This window comes from Eretmochelys imbricata, chromosome 1, assembly GCF_965152235.1.
Source record: "Eretmochelys imbricata isolate rEreImb1 chromosome 1, rEreImb1.hap1, whole genome shotgun sequence".
Lineage (NCBI taxonomy): Eukaryota > Metazoa > Chordata > Testudines > Cheloniidae > Eretmochelys > Eretmochelys imbricata.
The window spans coordinates 294517238-294531042 of record NC_135572.1 but is presented as its reverse complement, the minus strand read 5'-3'; the positions used below and the strand labels follow the sequence as shown (position 1 = coordinate 294531042).

General features: G+C 45.5%; 1 protein-coding gene across 1 annotated transcript; it reads left to right on the top strand.

The window, feature by feature from the left end:
- Window positions 1-278: 278 nt before the first annotated feature.
- Window positions 279-6475, top strand: LYZ (lysozyme). The gene is made up of 4 exons (XM_077832984.1): window positions 279-547; window positions 1354-1518; window positions 4054-4132; window positions 6008-6475. Exons 1-4 carry the CDS (start codon window positions 412-414, stop codon window positions 6072-6074), a joined length of 447 nt encoding a protein of 148 aa, XP_077689110.1. The 5' UTR covers window positions 279-411; the 3' UTR covers window positions 6075-6475.
- The last annotated feature ends 7330 nt before the right edge of the window (window positions 6476-13805 follow it).

Sequence of the window (13805 nt, the reverse complement as noted above, 5' to 3'; positions counted from 1 at the left end):
AGGCAGAGGTAAAGTAACTTGTTCAAGGTCACCCGGCAGACCAGAGGCAAAGCTTGCACTACAATGTAGGTCTGTTGGATCCCAGTCCAGTGCCCAGTCCATTAGGCACACTGCATTTCCAAAGACATAGCAGAACTTACAGATGCCACAGAGAACTAGACAACCTTTTAACCCACCTACCAAAGTATTTGCAGTTTATCATTCAAAGCTGGGAGCTGCAGGGAGGGGCTGCTGCTTTAGCTGCCCAGTGTGGCAGGAGGGACAGCTGAGAGCTAAGGGAAGGGCCACTGCTTTCCGGGAGGAGCGTGATTTGAGCTGTTCCCGGTTGTTCCTCCCCACTTCCTCCCCATTAGCAGGCACACATCGTCTCTAGTCTCAGTGATAGGAGCCTGGGCTTGCTACACCACCAGCATGAAGGCTTTGCTAATCCTGGGGCTTCTCCTCCTGCCCCTGGCTGCTCATGGGAAGACCTATGAAAGGTGTGAGCTGGCAAGAGCAATGAAAAGGCTTGGGCTGGATGGATACTGGGGCTACAGCTTGGGACATTGTAAGTCTGCTGCCTTGGAGGAGATGTCTATGTGATTCAGGGGGCGGGGAGGGAAAGGGGATAAGTTGACAGGTGCCCGTTTTTCTTTGGAAAGTCCAGTCAAAAAGGGGACCCAGCAGTGTCCAGTCAGATGTACTGACTGGAGACCAAAAGTCCGTTTACCAGAGAGGGTGGGAGTGGGAGGGGAGGTACTGGGTCATCAACCTTTGACAGCCCCTGCTCAACTAGGGTCGCCTTCTATCTGCAGACAACCGTGCGGTAGGCTCTGAGTCTGACTGCAGCTCCTGTCCAGGCCCCAGAGTAGAGGGGGCCCAGCTGGTGAGGGAGGGAGGATGAGACAATCCAGCAACAGGGAGCGGGAGAGCATGGAGCAATAGGGGGAGGGCGAGAGAAGAGTGAGTGGGGGCAGGGCTTTGGGGGAAGAGGTGCTGTGGCAGGGCCTCAGGAGTTTGATTTTCAGCAATTAGAAAGTTGGCAACTCTACACCCCAAAACACTCACTGGTGTTTCCTTCAAAGATATTGGCCCCATGTGGTGTTCACATGACAATCAAAAGTTTTACATGTAGAATGTTTTTTTCTTACTCTTCATATTAAATAAGGATTGTGAATCCGATCAATTTAATGGGAAGCAAAACTGCCTGTGTGTATTTTGTATTAAATAATCATTTACATCATCTACAAACCAGTGATATAGGGGCATTTAGATTCATATTTCTGTAAAGTATCAAGCTATGAGGAGTTTGTATCACCAGAGAAAATACATCAGTCTGTGTGTGGTTATTTTTTTTAAATGGAACCTTCACAGGGGTGTGCGCAGCAAGATACGAGAGCAACTTTAACACAGGAGCCACGAACTATAACCCCGGTGACCAAAGCACTGACTATGGGATTTTACAGATCAACAGCCACTGGTGGTGTAATGATGGCAAGACTCCAAGAGCCAAGAACGCATGTAAAATCCAGTGTCATGGTAGGTGCAATATGTTCCTACAGGTAACACTATGAAGGGCAAATTCTGCCTGTTTGTGTGAGCCTATAGCATTGCAAAGTTATAACTGAGGCCATATTTTGCTCCTAGTAGCCCTACATTAGAAAACCAACCCCTTATTCTACAGACAGAAGGGCGAGGTTGCAATGTGTGGGGATGCATGTGTGCTATAAAAGGGGGATTCCCAAAGGATTTTTTGAAAAGGAATTGTGTTCCTTCTTTTCTGACTTTCTGTTTTATGTTTCTTTAGTAAAAACAATTCCCTTTTCGAGAAGCGTTTACTACTTACCGGTTATGTTGATTTGAGTACATGTAACTTTGTTCTCAGAGGATGAAGTTCACCGCTGTGCAGAAGGCCAGCACAAATGCCGGTTCCTGACCTTGCTTCATTATAAAAAAAAACATTTTAAAGTTTCTAATTTAAAGAGACACAATCAACTTGAAATCTAGTCCATTTTAAGAAAGAATTAAAAATAGTTTCAAGTACTACAATATACCTTCCCGTCCCCTGACAGTTTTTGTATTTTTACAATCCCTCTTTTTTTTTTGGACTTGTCTCCTCTGTTGCTGTGTGAGAGACCCACACAAACAACATAGAAAACTGTCTGTCTGACTATACACAAAACCAGCAAAATAGCTATTCAGAAAGAGTAAAACCAACCCTTTTGGAGAGGGTTAGCACAGAATTTATGGTCTCACCTAAGACATATTACACCCAAAAGCTGTCAAGGGCACCAAGGAAAGAAGATGGAAAAAATACCAAACAATATTTTTGTCTCATTTCTTTCAATTTCTGGTGACTTTTAGGTGCTACTTGTGGTAATAGTTGGTTTAAAATTTTCAGACAAGTGTGTTATATTGAAGCAGATGGTGTGGTATCCCTTTATAGTACTAGAAGACATTTGTTCTGAAATAAAACCATTAAATAGAATTCAGCAAAGTCTAATAGAAACAGATAGAAACTTTAAAGAGAGAAACAGAGCAATTGCCATACTGGATCTAACCAGTGGTCTTTCTAGTTCAATACAATGTCTCCAATAGCCTCTTTACTCCTGGGGGAATTCTATGCCAAAAATTAAAAATTCTGTACACAATATTTTAAAATTCTGCAAAATTCTTCATATTTTATTTGTCAAAATAACACAATATAATCACATCTGTTTCAATCATTTTGGTAATTTATTTTGAAATACCTGTCAGCAAGTATGTCTGTAACAATACAGACAACAAAAAAGATTCAGGAAATGTTTTCTGACAAATAGATTCCTTACTAGGCATATTAATACAGGACTCTGAGTAATAACTCATTTAAACTATAGTACAGAACCATATTTCCTGCTCCCCTCAGAAGCAGTGCAAAGACTTGGGGGAGTCAGGGGTAACAGAGGATCTGAGGGAGAGGGAAGTAATTGCTGGGAAGGAGCCTGGGTGTGAACTTAGAAGGTTGTTGGGTATGGGTGGGAAAAGTATGGAACAGGTGTTTTTGGGAGGTGGGGAGGGATTGTTAGGGAGCTTCCCCCATGCAGACCCTGGCTGACCCCTAGCCTCTCCCATTCAGTCAGGCACATATGCCCCTGTCCACATGTGTCCCTCCACCCCCACTTAGCCAGGCCCCATACCAATGTGTCCCTGCACCTCCTCCCCCTGTACCCATGTGTCCCTGAACCCCCTCAGCCAGCCACCTCCCCCCATCCTCATGCAGCCCTAAACCCCCTCCCCATCTTCATGTGGCCCTGCAACTCCCTCCCCACTGTGGCCCAGCACTTCCACTCCCATTCAGGCCCTCCCCAACTAGCCCTTATGAGCCCCTGTCTGTGATCCCGCAGCAGCCCCATGATGTCTGTCTCCCCATGTCCCCTGTCTCCTGACCTGGCCCGACAGGCGCTGTGAAGAAGGCATTGCAGGCTCTTTCTCTTCCCTAGTTGGCCGGGAGCGCCACAGCACCCTTGGGTGGGTAAAAGGTGGAACTGTAGCACCTTTCTGGCAGAAGCTATTTTCTGGGGGAAAAAACCCTAAAAATATGCATAGCACATTAATTATGCATGCACACAGTGACATAGAATTCCCCCAGGAGTGTATAATAGCAGTGACAATTATCACATGTGCCAGAGGAAGATACAAGACAACTTACAGTAGTTGGTTATGCTATAACTAGCCCACAGACTTACAGCATTCTAAAGCTAAGATCAAATTGTGGAACTAACATGATGCTTGACACCAGAAAATTGCTTACTCTGTTTGTGTGTTATATCCCTTTTCCCTACCCTGGGTCTATCTTTCTATTTAGATTCTAAGATCTTCAGAACACGAACATCTACTATTCTATGTTTGTACAGTGCCTATCACCACAGGGTCCTGTTCTTGGTTGGTCCTTAGATGCTACTGTAATCAATTTGATTAATAAACAATAATACATAAAATATTATTTCAGCATCCATTTTAAGATGACTGATTTTAAAAAAATGAAGAGGAAAATGTTTTTTTCTTCCTCCGCTTACCACTGTATTTCTTTTTTAGAGTTACTGACAGCAGACATTACAGCGAGTGTAAATTGTGCAAAGAGAGTTGTTCGCGATCCTAATGGCATGGGTGCATGGTACGTCTAAAACTATTACAAGAACTAATAACAGTGACATATTTGTGTGTACAGTTAGGGGGGAGGCTAGTTAAAAGAGAGAGACTACAATCTTCTTTCAGATAAACAAGCTTGCATAGAAGCAACAAGCAGGTTGCTAATATTTGCATGCTTAATTATTAACAGATTTGAACTCAGAACTTGTATACTAAGGATTCACAGCACAATATATTTATGGACATTGAGGCGTCTCAGTTGTAGCTCTGATACACATGAAGGCAACTTGGACCTTTACAGCAGCAGTGGAGATAGCTCTCAGATCTTCCTCCTCGAAAAACTCCTACACTTGGACTGAAAACAACTCTCTATTCATTATTAAAGGTGTACGGTCTATGACATACAGTTGACCAGTTTGGATTTCATCCAGTATAGAGCACTGGCACTGTGAATGGCAGTCTATCCCATTTGCTCTAAACAACAGTCCAAGTGCCCTCTCTAGGTTCACAACTCACCTACTTCTGGGGTTTGACTTTTCTAATGACCAATAAAACAGCACAAAGTCCAGTCTAAACCTCCTCCGCAGACTTGGCTGACCTGACAGTTCCTAGCTCAGGATTGCTCAGCCCACCCCTTAGGTCCTCTCAGCCTCAGACCCAAGATCCCTCTGTTAGGTGACTGGCTCTGAAGCCTTTTTCCTCCATTTTAATTCCCTCTAGACTTGTTACTTCTGGCAGGTGAAATGGGACCGGCTTCAGCTGCTGTCTTCAGGACAGACAATTAACCCCTTCCTGCCCAGGTTCGCCCTGCTTGTCCACCACACCAGAAGCACACACACTCTTCTACTTAGAGAAATGTATTTGGTGAGCATCTGTGGTTCCCAGGAATTCAAACACCAAAGTAACAAATCCAGAACCACCAAGGACTTCAAGATTACATCTATGCTGCACAACAGGGCCACTTGATCCTTCATATGGCAGTGGGGATGGAACTTAAATCACCTTTCTCCAGAAGTTTAGTGCCCTCCAGCTGGAGATAAAAGGAAATGTTCATTAATTTTATTTAGCAGGATAGTGCTTATGGCACAACACTGAACAAATTTGATTCCATCCAGTAGAGAGCAATTCACACAGGCCATCTTCCAGTTTTCCCCAGGGGTGCTCAAACCCTGCTTAGCCCCAGGCCCTACCCTCGCTCCACCCCTTCCTTGTAGCCCCCACCCCCACCCAGCCTCTTTCTGCTCCTGGCGCACCTTGGCCCCACCCCCATTCCACCCCGTTCTCCAAGGCCTACCCCACCCACCTCTTCCTGCCCCTGCTCCACCCTCTTCCCGCCTCTTTCTGCCCTCCCCCCAGAGCATGCCCTGTCCCCACTCCTCCGCCTCCCTCCCAGCATCTCCTGCACGGCACGAAACAGCTGATCCATCGAAACAGCTGATCCATCGGAGCCACTGGCGGACGGGAGGCGCTGGGCGGGGAGGGGGAAGCTTGGCTGTCAGTGGGTGCTAAGCACATGCTAATTTTTTTCCAAGGGTGCTCCAGCCCTGGAGCTCCCATGGAGTCGTTGCCTCTGAGCAGCGTCACAAACACACCAAATTTATGTGGCAGGAATAGCAGCTGTTAAGTGGGCCTTTTGACAACCATTTGACAACCTTTTAGGAATTGTTGGTAGACTCAGGATTTATTCAGGCATGCATAGCTCCAGGATCCAGCTGGGCCATTCAGACTAGGCAGGTGCTCTGCTGGGATTGGACCAGTAGCAAATTATTTGTTATATTAGCTAGGATCTCTGCAGAAAAGTTAATCATACAAAAATGTAATTGGTTGTTTTTTTCTTGGGTGGCTTTGCACTAATTGATGAGATGGCCATAATCAACTAATGTGATTTTTAACTCAACAGGGTGGCATGGAGAAAGAACTGCAAAGGACAAGATGTCTCCCTGTGGATCCATGGCTGTGAGCTATAAAGTGATGGGGTTTATCGCATCTTGGTTCCCTTATAAATAAGGAGCTTTTCACATAGAGCAAAATATTCTCTTTGCTTGCTTCCCTTTTACAATTAATCATGTTCAGAATAAAAAAAATTCAGGAGAAAGGTTTGCAGGGCAACTGACTGGTAAAATGCAAATATTTTACTCCTTGCTGTGGATCGTTCCATGTGACCAGCTGCAGTAACTTATTTTGTGTTCTACACAGTTTTAAAGAGCTCCTATTAGCTCTATATTATGTATACACATTAGAATAAGCCAGATCTGTTTTTCCTGTGAGATCCTGCTACTACTTTGTTCTGCTAATTAGTAATATTATGTCATCTTGCTTTCGAGCTCACATTCATTACACTCAATAAAATTACTTACTTTGCGCATCATTTTTGTGATTCTTGGTTAATATACAAAAGAAACTGAATAAGAGATTATGAACTTGGGCCCAAGTCTTCAAACATATTTAGGCTCTTAACTTCCATTGATGTTCATTCAATGGAAGATAAGAGCCTAAATACCTTTAAAGAACAGGGCCTGGTACTATGAGATAAAGATTGTGGGAGAAGAACATAATCAGGGAGACCTACATGTTTTATATTGACTATCATAGTTTGTAAAAACATGGTGCGGAATTGTAATCTGTTATATATAATTATGTTCCAAAAACATGAATTTGGGCTTAAAAAATATGTTAAGATTGTAGCAACTACACTGATGTCACTCATCACATCATTTACACAACCCAAGCACTTAAAAGCAAAGAAATTAATAGTTAAGAACACTGGTCCTCTTACATTGTCAACATGACAAACACACACGCTGGTCCCAGTTCAATAAGGTATTGAAGCACGAATCATCCACTGTCAGGTCAGAGGGAGAGGAGAGGTACTTCCAGCACTCTGGCAAACCCCAGCTAGCAGATGCTCCTTTGGAGATGTTACCAACTGGCAGAGTTAGCTCTCCATTGGAGCATACCAGGCAAGAGAAATCAGGGAGCTGACAAGGGCACTGAGGAACTATTGGGATTGCAGCTAGCGGTGTGCCCAAGACAGAGGTGCAGCTTCACAGCAAGGTGATCGTAGGAAGGAGCCCAGGGTACCAGACGATAGTCCAATTGTGTTGCCAGAATTCTGGTCAGCGTGTTGTGGTGGGATCCCCACTGACCACGTAGTAGAACCCCTGGGCTGGGACTGGGAGGAGTAGGGTGAAGCCAAGGTCATGCATGGATTCACCAAGGGCAAGTCATGCCTGACTAACCTAATTGCCTTCTATGACGAGATAACTGGCTTTGTGGATGAGGGGAAAGCAGTGGATGTGTTATTCCTTGACTTTAGCAAAGCTTTTAACACGGTCTCCCACAGTATTCTTGCCAGCAAGTTAAAGAAGTATGGGCTGGATGAATGGACTATAAGGTGGATAGAAAGCTGGCTAGATTGTCGGGCTCAACGGGTAGCGATCAATGGCTCAATGTCTAGTTGGCAGCCGGTATCAAGCAGAGTGCCCCAAGGGTCGGTCCTTGGGCCGGTTTTGTTCAGTATCTTCATAAATGATCTGGAGCAGTGTTTCCCAAACTTGGGACACCGCTTGTTCAGGGAAAGCCCCTGGCGGGCCGGGCCAGTTTGTTTACCTGCCGCGTCCGCAGGTTCGGCCGATCGCGGCTCCCACTGGCCGCGGTTCGCCGCTGCAGGCCAATGGGGGCTGCGGGAAGCGGCGTGGGCCGAGGGACATACCGGCCGCCGCTTCCCACAGCCCCCATTGGCCTGGAGTAGTGAACCGCGGCCAGTGGGAGCCGCAATCAGCCGAACCTGCGGACTCGGCAGGTAAACAAACTGGCCTGGCCAGCCAGGGGCTTTCCCTGGCCAAGCAGCGTCCCAAGTTTGGGAAACACTGATCTGGAGGATGGCATGGATTGAGCCCTCAGCAAGTTTGCAGATGACACTAAACTGGGAGGAGAGGTAGATACACTGGAGGGTAGGGATAGGATACAGAGGGACCTAGACAAATTAGAGGATTGGGCCAAAAGAAATCTGATGAGTTTCAGAGTCCTGCACTTAAGACGGAAGAATCCCATGTACTGCTACAGCCTAGGGATCGAATGGCTAGGCAGCAGAAAAGGACCTGGGGGTTACAGTGGACGAGAAGCTGGATATGAGTCAACAGTGTGCCCTTGTTGCCAAGAAGGCTAACAACATTTTGGGCTGTATAAGTAGAGACATTGCCAGCAGATCAAGGGACATGATCATTCCCCTCTATTCAATATTGGTGAGGCCTCATCTGGAGTACTGTGTCCAGTTTTGGGCCCCACAGTACAACAAGGATGTGGAAAAATTGGAAAGAGTCCAGCGGAGGGCAACAAAAATGATTAGGGAGCTGGAGCACATGACTTATGAGGAGAGGCTGTGGGAACTGGGATTGTTTCATTTGCAGAAGAGAAAAATGAAGGGGAATTTGATAGCTGCTTTCAACTACCTGAAGGGGGGTTCCAAAGAGGATGGATCTAGACTGTTCTCAGTGATGACAGAACAAGGATGACAGAACAAGGAGTAATGGTCTCAAGTTGCAATGGAGGAGATTTAGGTTGGATGTTAGGAAAATCTTTTTCACTAGGAGGGTGCTGAAGTACTGGAATGGGTTACCTAGGGAGGTGATGGAATCTCCTTCCTTAGAGGTTTTCAAGGTCCGGCTTGACAAAGCCCTGGCTGGGATGATTTAGTTGGGGATTGGTCCTGCTTTGAGCAGGGGGTTGGACTAGATGACCTCCTGAGGTCCCTTCCAACCCTGATATTCTATGATTCTAAGGTCCCCCTATCCTTTGCTGCCAACCCCATCTCTGAGGGGCAACCTTCCCACCTTAGGCCAAGAGGCTTGCGCTTGTCTGCCGTGTCCCTGATACAGGACATGAGGCATTAGCCTGCTTGCTGTTCTGCCCTGCTTCAGGGCCTGAGCCCTGGACTACTTGCTGTCTGGCCCTGGCCTAGGCAACAAGGACCATGGAGACTGCTAATCCCTCTTTGAGCCGGTCCTTCCAGAAATGCAGAGCTAGGGGCCTGGCCTCCCTCCAAGTCTGATGGGGAGGGACAGCCACAACCTCCTGCACCTCTGGTGAGAGCCTCCTCCAGCCCCATAGATTTCAATGGGAGTAAGGTGCCTTAGGGATAGCTCAGTGGTTTGAGCATTGGCCTGCTAAACCCAAGGTTGTGAGTTCAATCCTTGAGGGGGCAATTTAGGGATCTGGGGCAAAGATTGGGGATTGGTCCTGCTTTCAGCAGGGGGTTGGACTAGATGACCTCCTGAGGTTCCTTCCAACCCTGAGATTCTATGATTAATACTTTATAGGATCTGGGCCGAGGACTCCCAAGTCTTTGGAATAGTAGATAGAAAAGAAAATGGGAAAGTAGGGAAGATCTTGTGGCTTCACAAATGGCTTGAACGATTCCCTCCTCTCCTCATCAAAGAAAAATCTGTGATTTATATTGGAGACAGTGCTGGATCTGGTATTACACTGGCACAAACGGCACTGGTCACATACATTAATACACACAAGCTTGGCAAACTTCTGCAATGCTCTGTTTAAATCAAACTGTAGACCAATGAATGAGGAAATGAAACCAGCCCCTTCCCTGCTGTCCCCCCACCCCCGCAGCCATGCCAGCATGCTGGCAGTGTGGCTGGCTCCATCCGGGCAGCGGGGCTGTGAGCTCCTGCTGCTCTGAGCGGCATGGTAAGGGGGCGGCGGGGGTTGGGGTTGGGTAGGGGGTCGTGGGGGGGCATTATGTTCCAAAACCACAAATCTGGGTTTAAAAAATCGTTTTAGGTTCTCATTCAAATATGCTGAGTCACTCATCACAGCATTTACAACTACCCAAGCACTTAAAAGCAAAGAAATGAATAGTTGACAACACTGGACCTCTTACACTGGCCACATGACAAACACAAACGCTGGTCCCAGTTTAACAAGGTATTGAAGCACATGAGTAATCCACAGAAGTCAGGGGAAGAGAAGAGGTACTCCCAACACTCCTGCAAACCCCAGCTAGCAGATGCTCCCTTGGAGACCGTTGCCAGCTGGCAGAGTGAACTCTCCACTGTGTTGCCAGAATTCTGGTCAGCGTTTTGTGGTGAGATCCCCACTGACCACGTGATGGACCCTCTGCTACTGTTAGGGACCTGGCTGGGACCTGGTGGAGTAGGGTGGCCCAGGTCCCCCATCCCGTCCTGCCAACCCTGCCCCTGGGGTGGCAGCCTCCCCGCCTTAGGCCAAGAGACCTACGTTTGTCGGCCATCTCCCTGAGCCAGGATATCAGGTACTAGACTGCTTCCTGCTCCGCCCCGCCCAGGGGGCCAGAGTTCCTAGACTGCTGGCTGCTCCGCCTTGCCCAGAGGGTCAGAGCCCCTAGATTGTTGGGTGCTCCGTGCTGACCAAAAGGCCAGAGCCCCTAGACTGCTGGCTGCACTGCCCTTTGTGAGGGCCTGTGCCCTGGACTACTTGATGCCTGGCCCCTGCCTAGGTGATCAGGATAGTGGAGGACTGCTAATCCCCCTTTGAGCCAGTCTTTCCAGAAACGCAGGAGTGAGGAGGCCTTCCCTCCCTCCGAGCCTGATGGGGAGGGACAGCTGCAACCTCCTACATCTCTGGTGAGAGAAACCTCAGCCCCATAGTTTAAATGGGAGGTAGGCGCCTAAATACCTTACAGGATCTGGCCCTAGGACTCCAAAGTCTTTCGGATGATAGGTAGAGAAAAAAATGCGAAAATAGGAAAGTTCTTGTGGCTCCAAAAATGGCTTGAAGGATTTCCTCCAGCCGAATCATCAAGGAAACACCTGTGAGTTATAATGGTATTAGTCACATATATGAAAACACACAGCTTGGCAAACTTCTGCAGTGCTCTGTTGAAATCAAACTGTAGACAGATGAATGAGGAAATGAAACAAGGAGTTAGAAATACGAATTTAGGATTTCCCAACAGGACTTTCTTCATAGTGCTGTTCTCTTCCCTGCCTGTATTTGCACAATTGTTCCGATTAAGATGAAAATCAATACAGTCGTGTTCTGGGGTGGGTTTTGTTTTTAACATCTATCAATTGCATGTGTAATAAGGTACAAATCTAGGCCTGGAGCTGGCAAGAGCAGTGAAAAGGCTTGGGCTGGATGGATACCGGGGCTACAGCTTGGGACACTGTGAGTCTGCTGCCTCGGAGGAGATGTCCAGGTGGTTCAGGGGGCGGAAAGGGAGGCCCCGTCTACACTGGCTAGTTTCTGCACAGTAAAGCAGCTTTCTATGCTGTAACTCCTGAGGTGTACACGCTGCCAAGCCACTTAGTGCTCAGAAGCTGCGCAGTTGTAGCACTCTAAAAAAACCACCCTGATGAGAGGCGTAGAGCTTTCTGCACCAGGATTACAGTGCCGCTGAGCCAGTGTAGACACCATGGTGATTACAGCGCTGCAGTTGGCCTCCGGGCAAGGGCGGCCTGTCCATACAGGTGAACTAGGCGGTTGCCTAGGGTGCCAAGTTGAATGGGGCACCAAAGTTGAGGAAAAAAGTCAAACTTAAAAAAAATCAAATGAAAAAAATATGAACAACATGAAAAATATACAAATAAAATAATGACGATACCATTATTTCAATTCCCATGCACGTACGGAGGGGATAGGAATTATAATTCATTTCTCTACATTTCTGAGAATTTATTTATATGTCAAATCTTTTATTTACTGCAAAAATAAATATTTTAGCGAAAAAAATTTCAATTTGCAACGTAGGGTTAAGATGACCCACTCCGCAATTTTGATAAGCAATAACTCGGCCACATTGAAACACATCTGCCAGCGGAAAGAGCTGCAATGCTAGTGACGCTTAACTCGAATATACATCAAGGTCGCATAGCCGGAAATTCATGTTGAGTGGAGATATCGTGAGTTGATACATGTCAAACGGTCATTTTAACATACGTCGCAGGTAGATGGTTAAGAATCAAGCGAATACTGTGGAAAATTGTGTTTCTTGGTAATAAAGAATAACATCTTTCAGCATTATCAATCCAAAATGTGAGTATCTTTAAGCGTTATTAAACCTTAGCGTTATTATCGGGCTGTATAATTATGAACTATGCTTTGTTATAACTGATTCACGTGTAATAAATAAGGTCCATAAAAGAAAAGTAACAGCGTTAATGCTTAATAGACTACGAAAGTGATGACGTCACACTCCAAGCAGGTAACCTTGAGGAAGGGGATTACTTTCCAAACAACCGGTGTCGGGTTATAACGTCGAAAAAGGTCATTTTGTTTCTGTGTAAACGCTGTAACTAACTGTTTTAATAGGTAAGTGAGTGTATGTTACTAATCACTGAACCTTTAAGCAGTGAAAAGACGGGTTGGGATGGCTGCAATGTGGTTTAAATCGCCAACCATATGGTGTGTCAATCATCCTTAACGCTATAATGTTTGCAGTCGTGAGCACAGTACATAACAATATTCAAATGTCCCATGGCAGAAAGAGGAAAAAGAAAACCCTCAGGAGCTGAGTATCATAAATGAAAGGCTGAGAAGGAGAAGGACCAAGCAAAACAGCAGGGATCCTTCCTGAAATATCTTCTCTTTAATCCAAATAAATCTGGAAGCAGTTCACAGCATCCAGATGAAGGAATTTTACTTGGAGAGGAGGTTAGCTCACATCCGCATGGAAGCAGTTTGGAACATCAAGATGAAGTAAACTTACTTCTAGATGAAGGCAGCTCACAGCATCAGATTGATATGGAAGTGGAGAAAATTTATCACCTTCAGAGACACATGCAGAAATTGAAGTAAATGAAGTAGAAAGAAGAAAGGATGAGGAAGTTACAAACAAGTCACAGTATGGGGATCCAGCTTCATAGCCCAGATGTGATGACAATGTGCGGCCAATTCTCATGGAACATAGACCCGAACAAGTTCATGAATTTCCCTTCCCTAAGGATGGAAATAAAAGAAAATTCTCTGCTCAGCATTACAACAGGAAACTCATTAATGGGGAAGAAATTCTTCTAAACTGGTTACAATATTCAGTCAAAGGACTCTGTGTTTTGCTTTTGCTGCAAGTTGTTTAGAAATGAAGCAATTGGTACATCACTTACTGAAAATGGTTCGAAGGACTGGAAAAACATATCTTCAATTCTCTCCTCACATGAAAGAAGTACAGAACATTTGGAATGTTTTCAAAATTGGAAAGAACTTGAATTACGATTGAAAAAAGGAAAAACTATCAATGAAGAAAATTAACGTGTGATCAAGGAAAAAGAAGAATATTGGCAACAAATATTAGTGCATCTGATTGCTTTATTGAGAGTTCTTGGTGGGCAAAATTTAGCATTCCGCGGCCGTGGTAAAAATGAAAAATTATACACTCCAGATAATGGAAACTTTTTAAAATTTGTTGAATACCTAGCTTTGTTTGATCCAGTCATGAAGGAGCATCTACGTAAAATAACGGATCATGAAACACAGGTTTATTATTTAGGAAAAAATATGCAGAATTAACTGATTCAAATCATAGCAAATGCCATTAAAAAGAAAATTGTAGAAGCTGCCCATTCTGCAAAATACTTTTCAATAATACTGGACTGTACACCAGATATGTGTCATGTTGAACAAATGATGACGATCGTTCATTTTGTGGACGTGGAAAAGTCTGCAGATGAAGATAATATTGAAGTGCTCATAAAGGAACATTTTTTGGG

What these genes read in the sequence shown, in the direction of transcription:
- LYZ (XM_077832984.1), top strand. Translation starts at nt 412, where the DNA reads ATGAAGGCTTTGCTAATCCTGGGGCTTCTCCTCCTGCCCCTGGCTGCT. An exon ending in GGGCTACAGCTTGGGACATT is followed by an intron (nt 548 to 1,353) that starts GTAAGTCTGCTG and finishes GAACCTTCACAG; the next exon opens with GGGTGTGCGCAGCAAGATAC. An exon ending in ATGTAAAATCCAGTGTCATG is followed by an intron (nt 1,519 to 4,053) that starts GTAGGTGCAATA and finishes TTTCTTTTTTAG; the next exon opens with AGTTACTGACAGCAGACATT.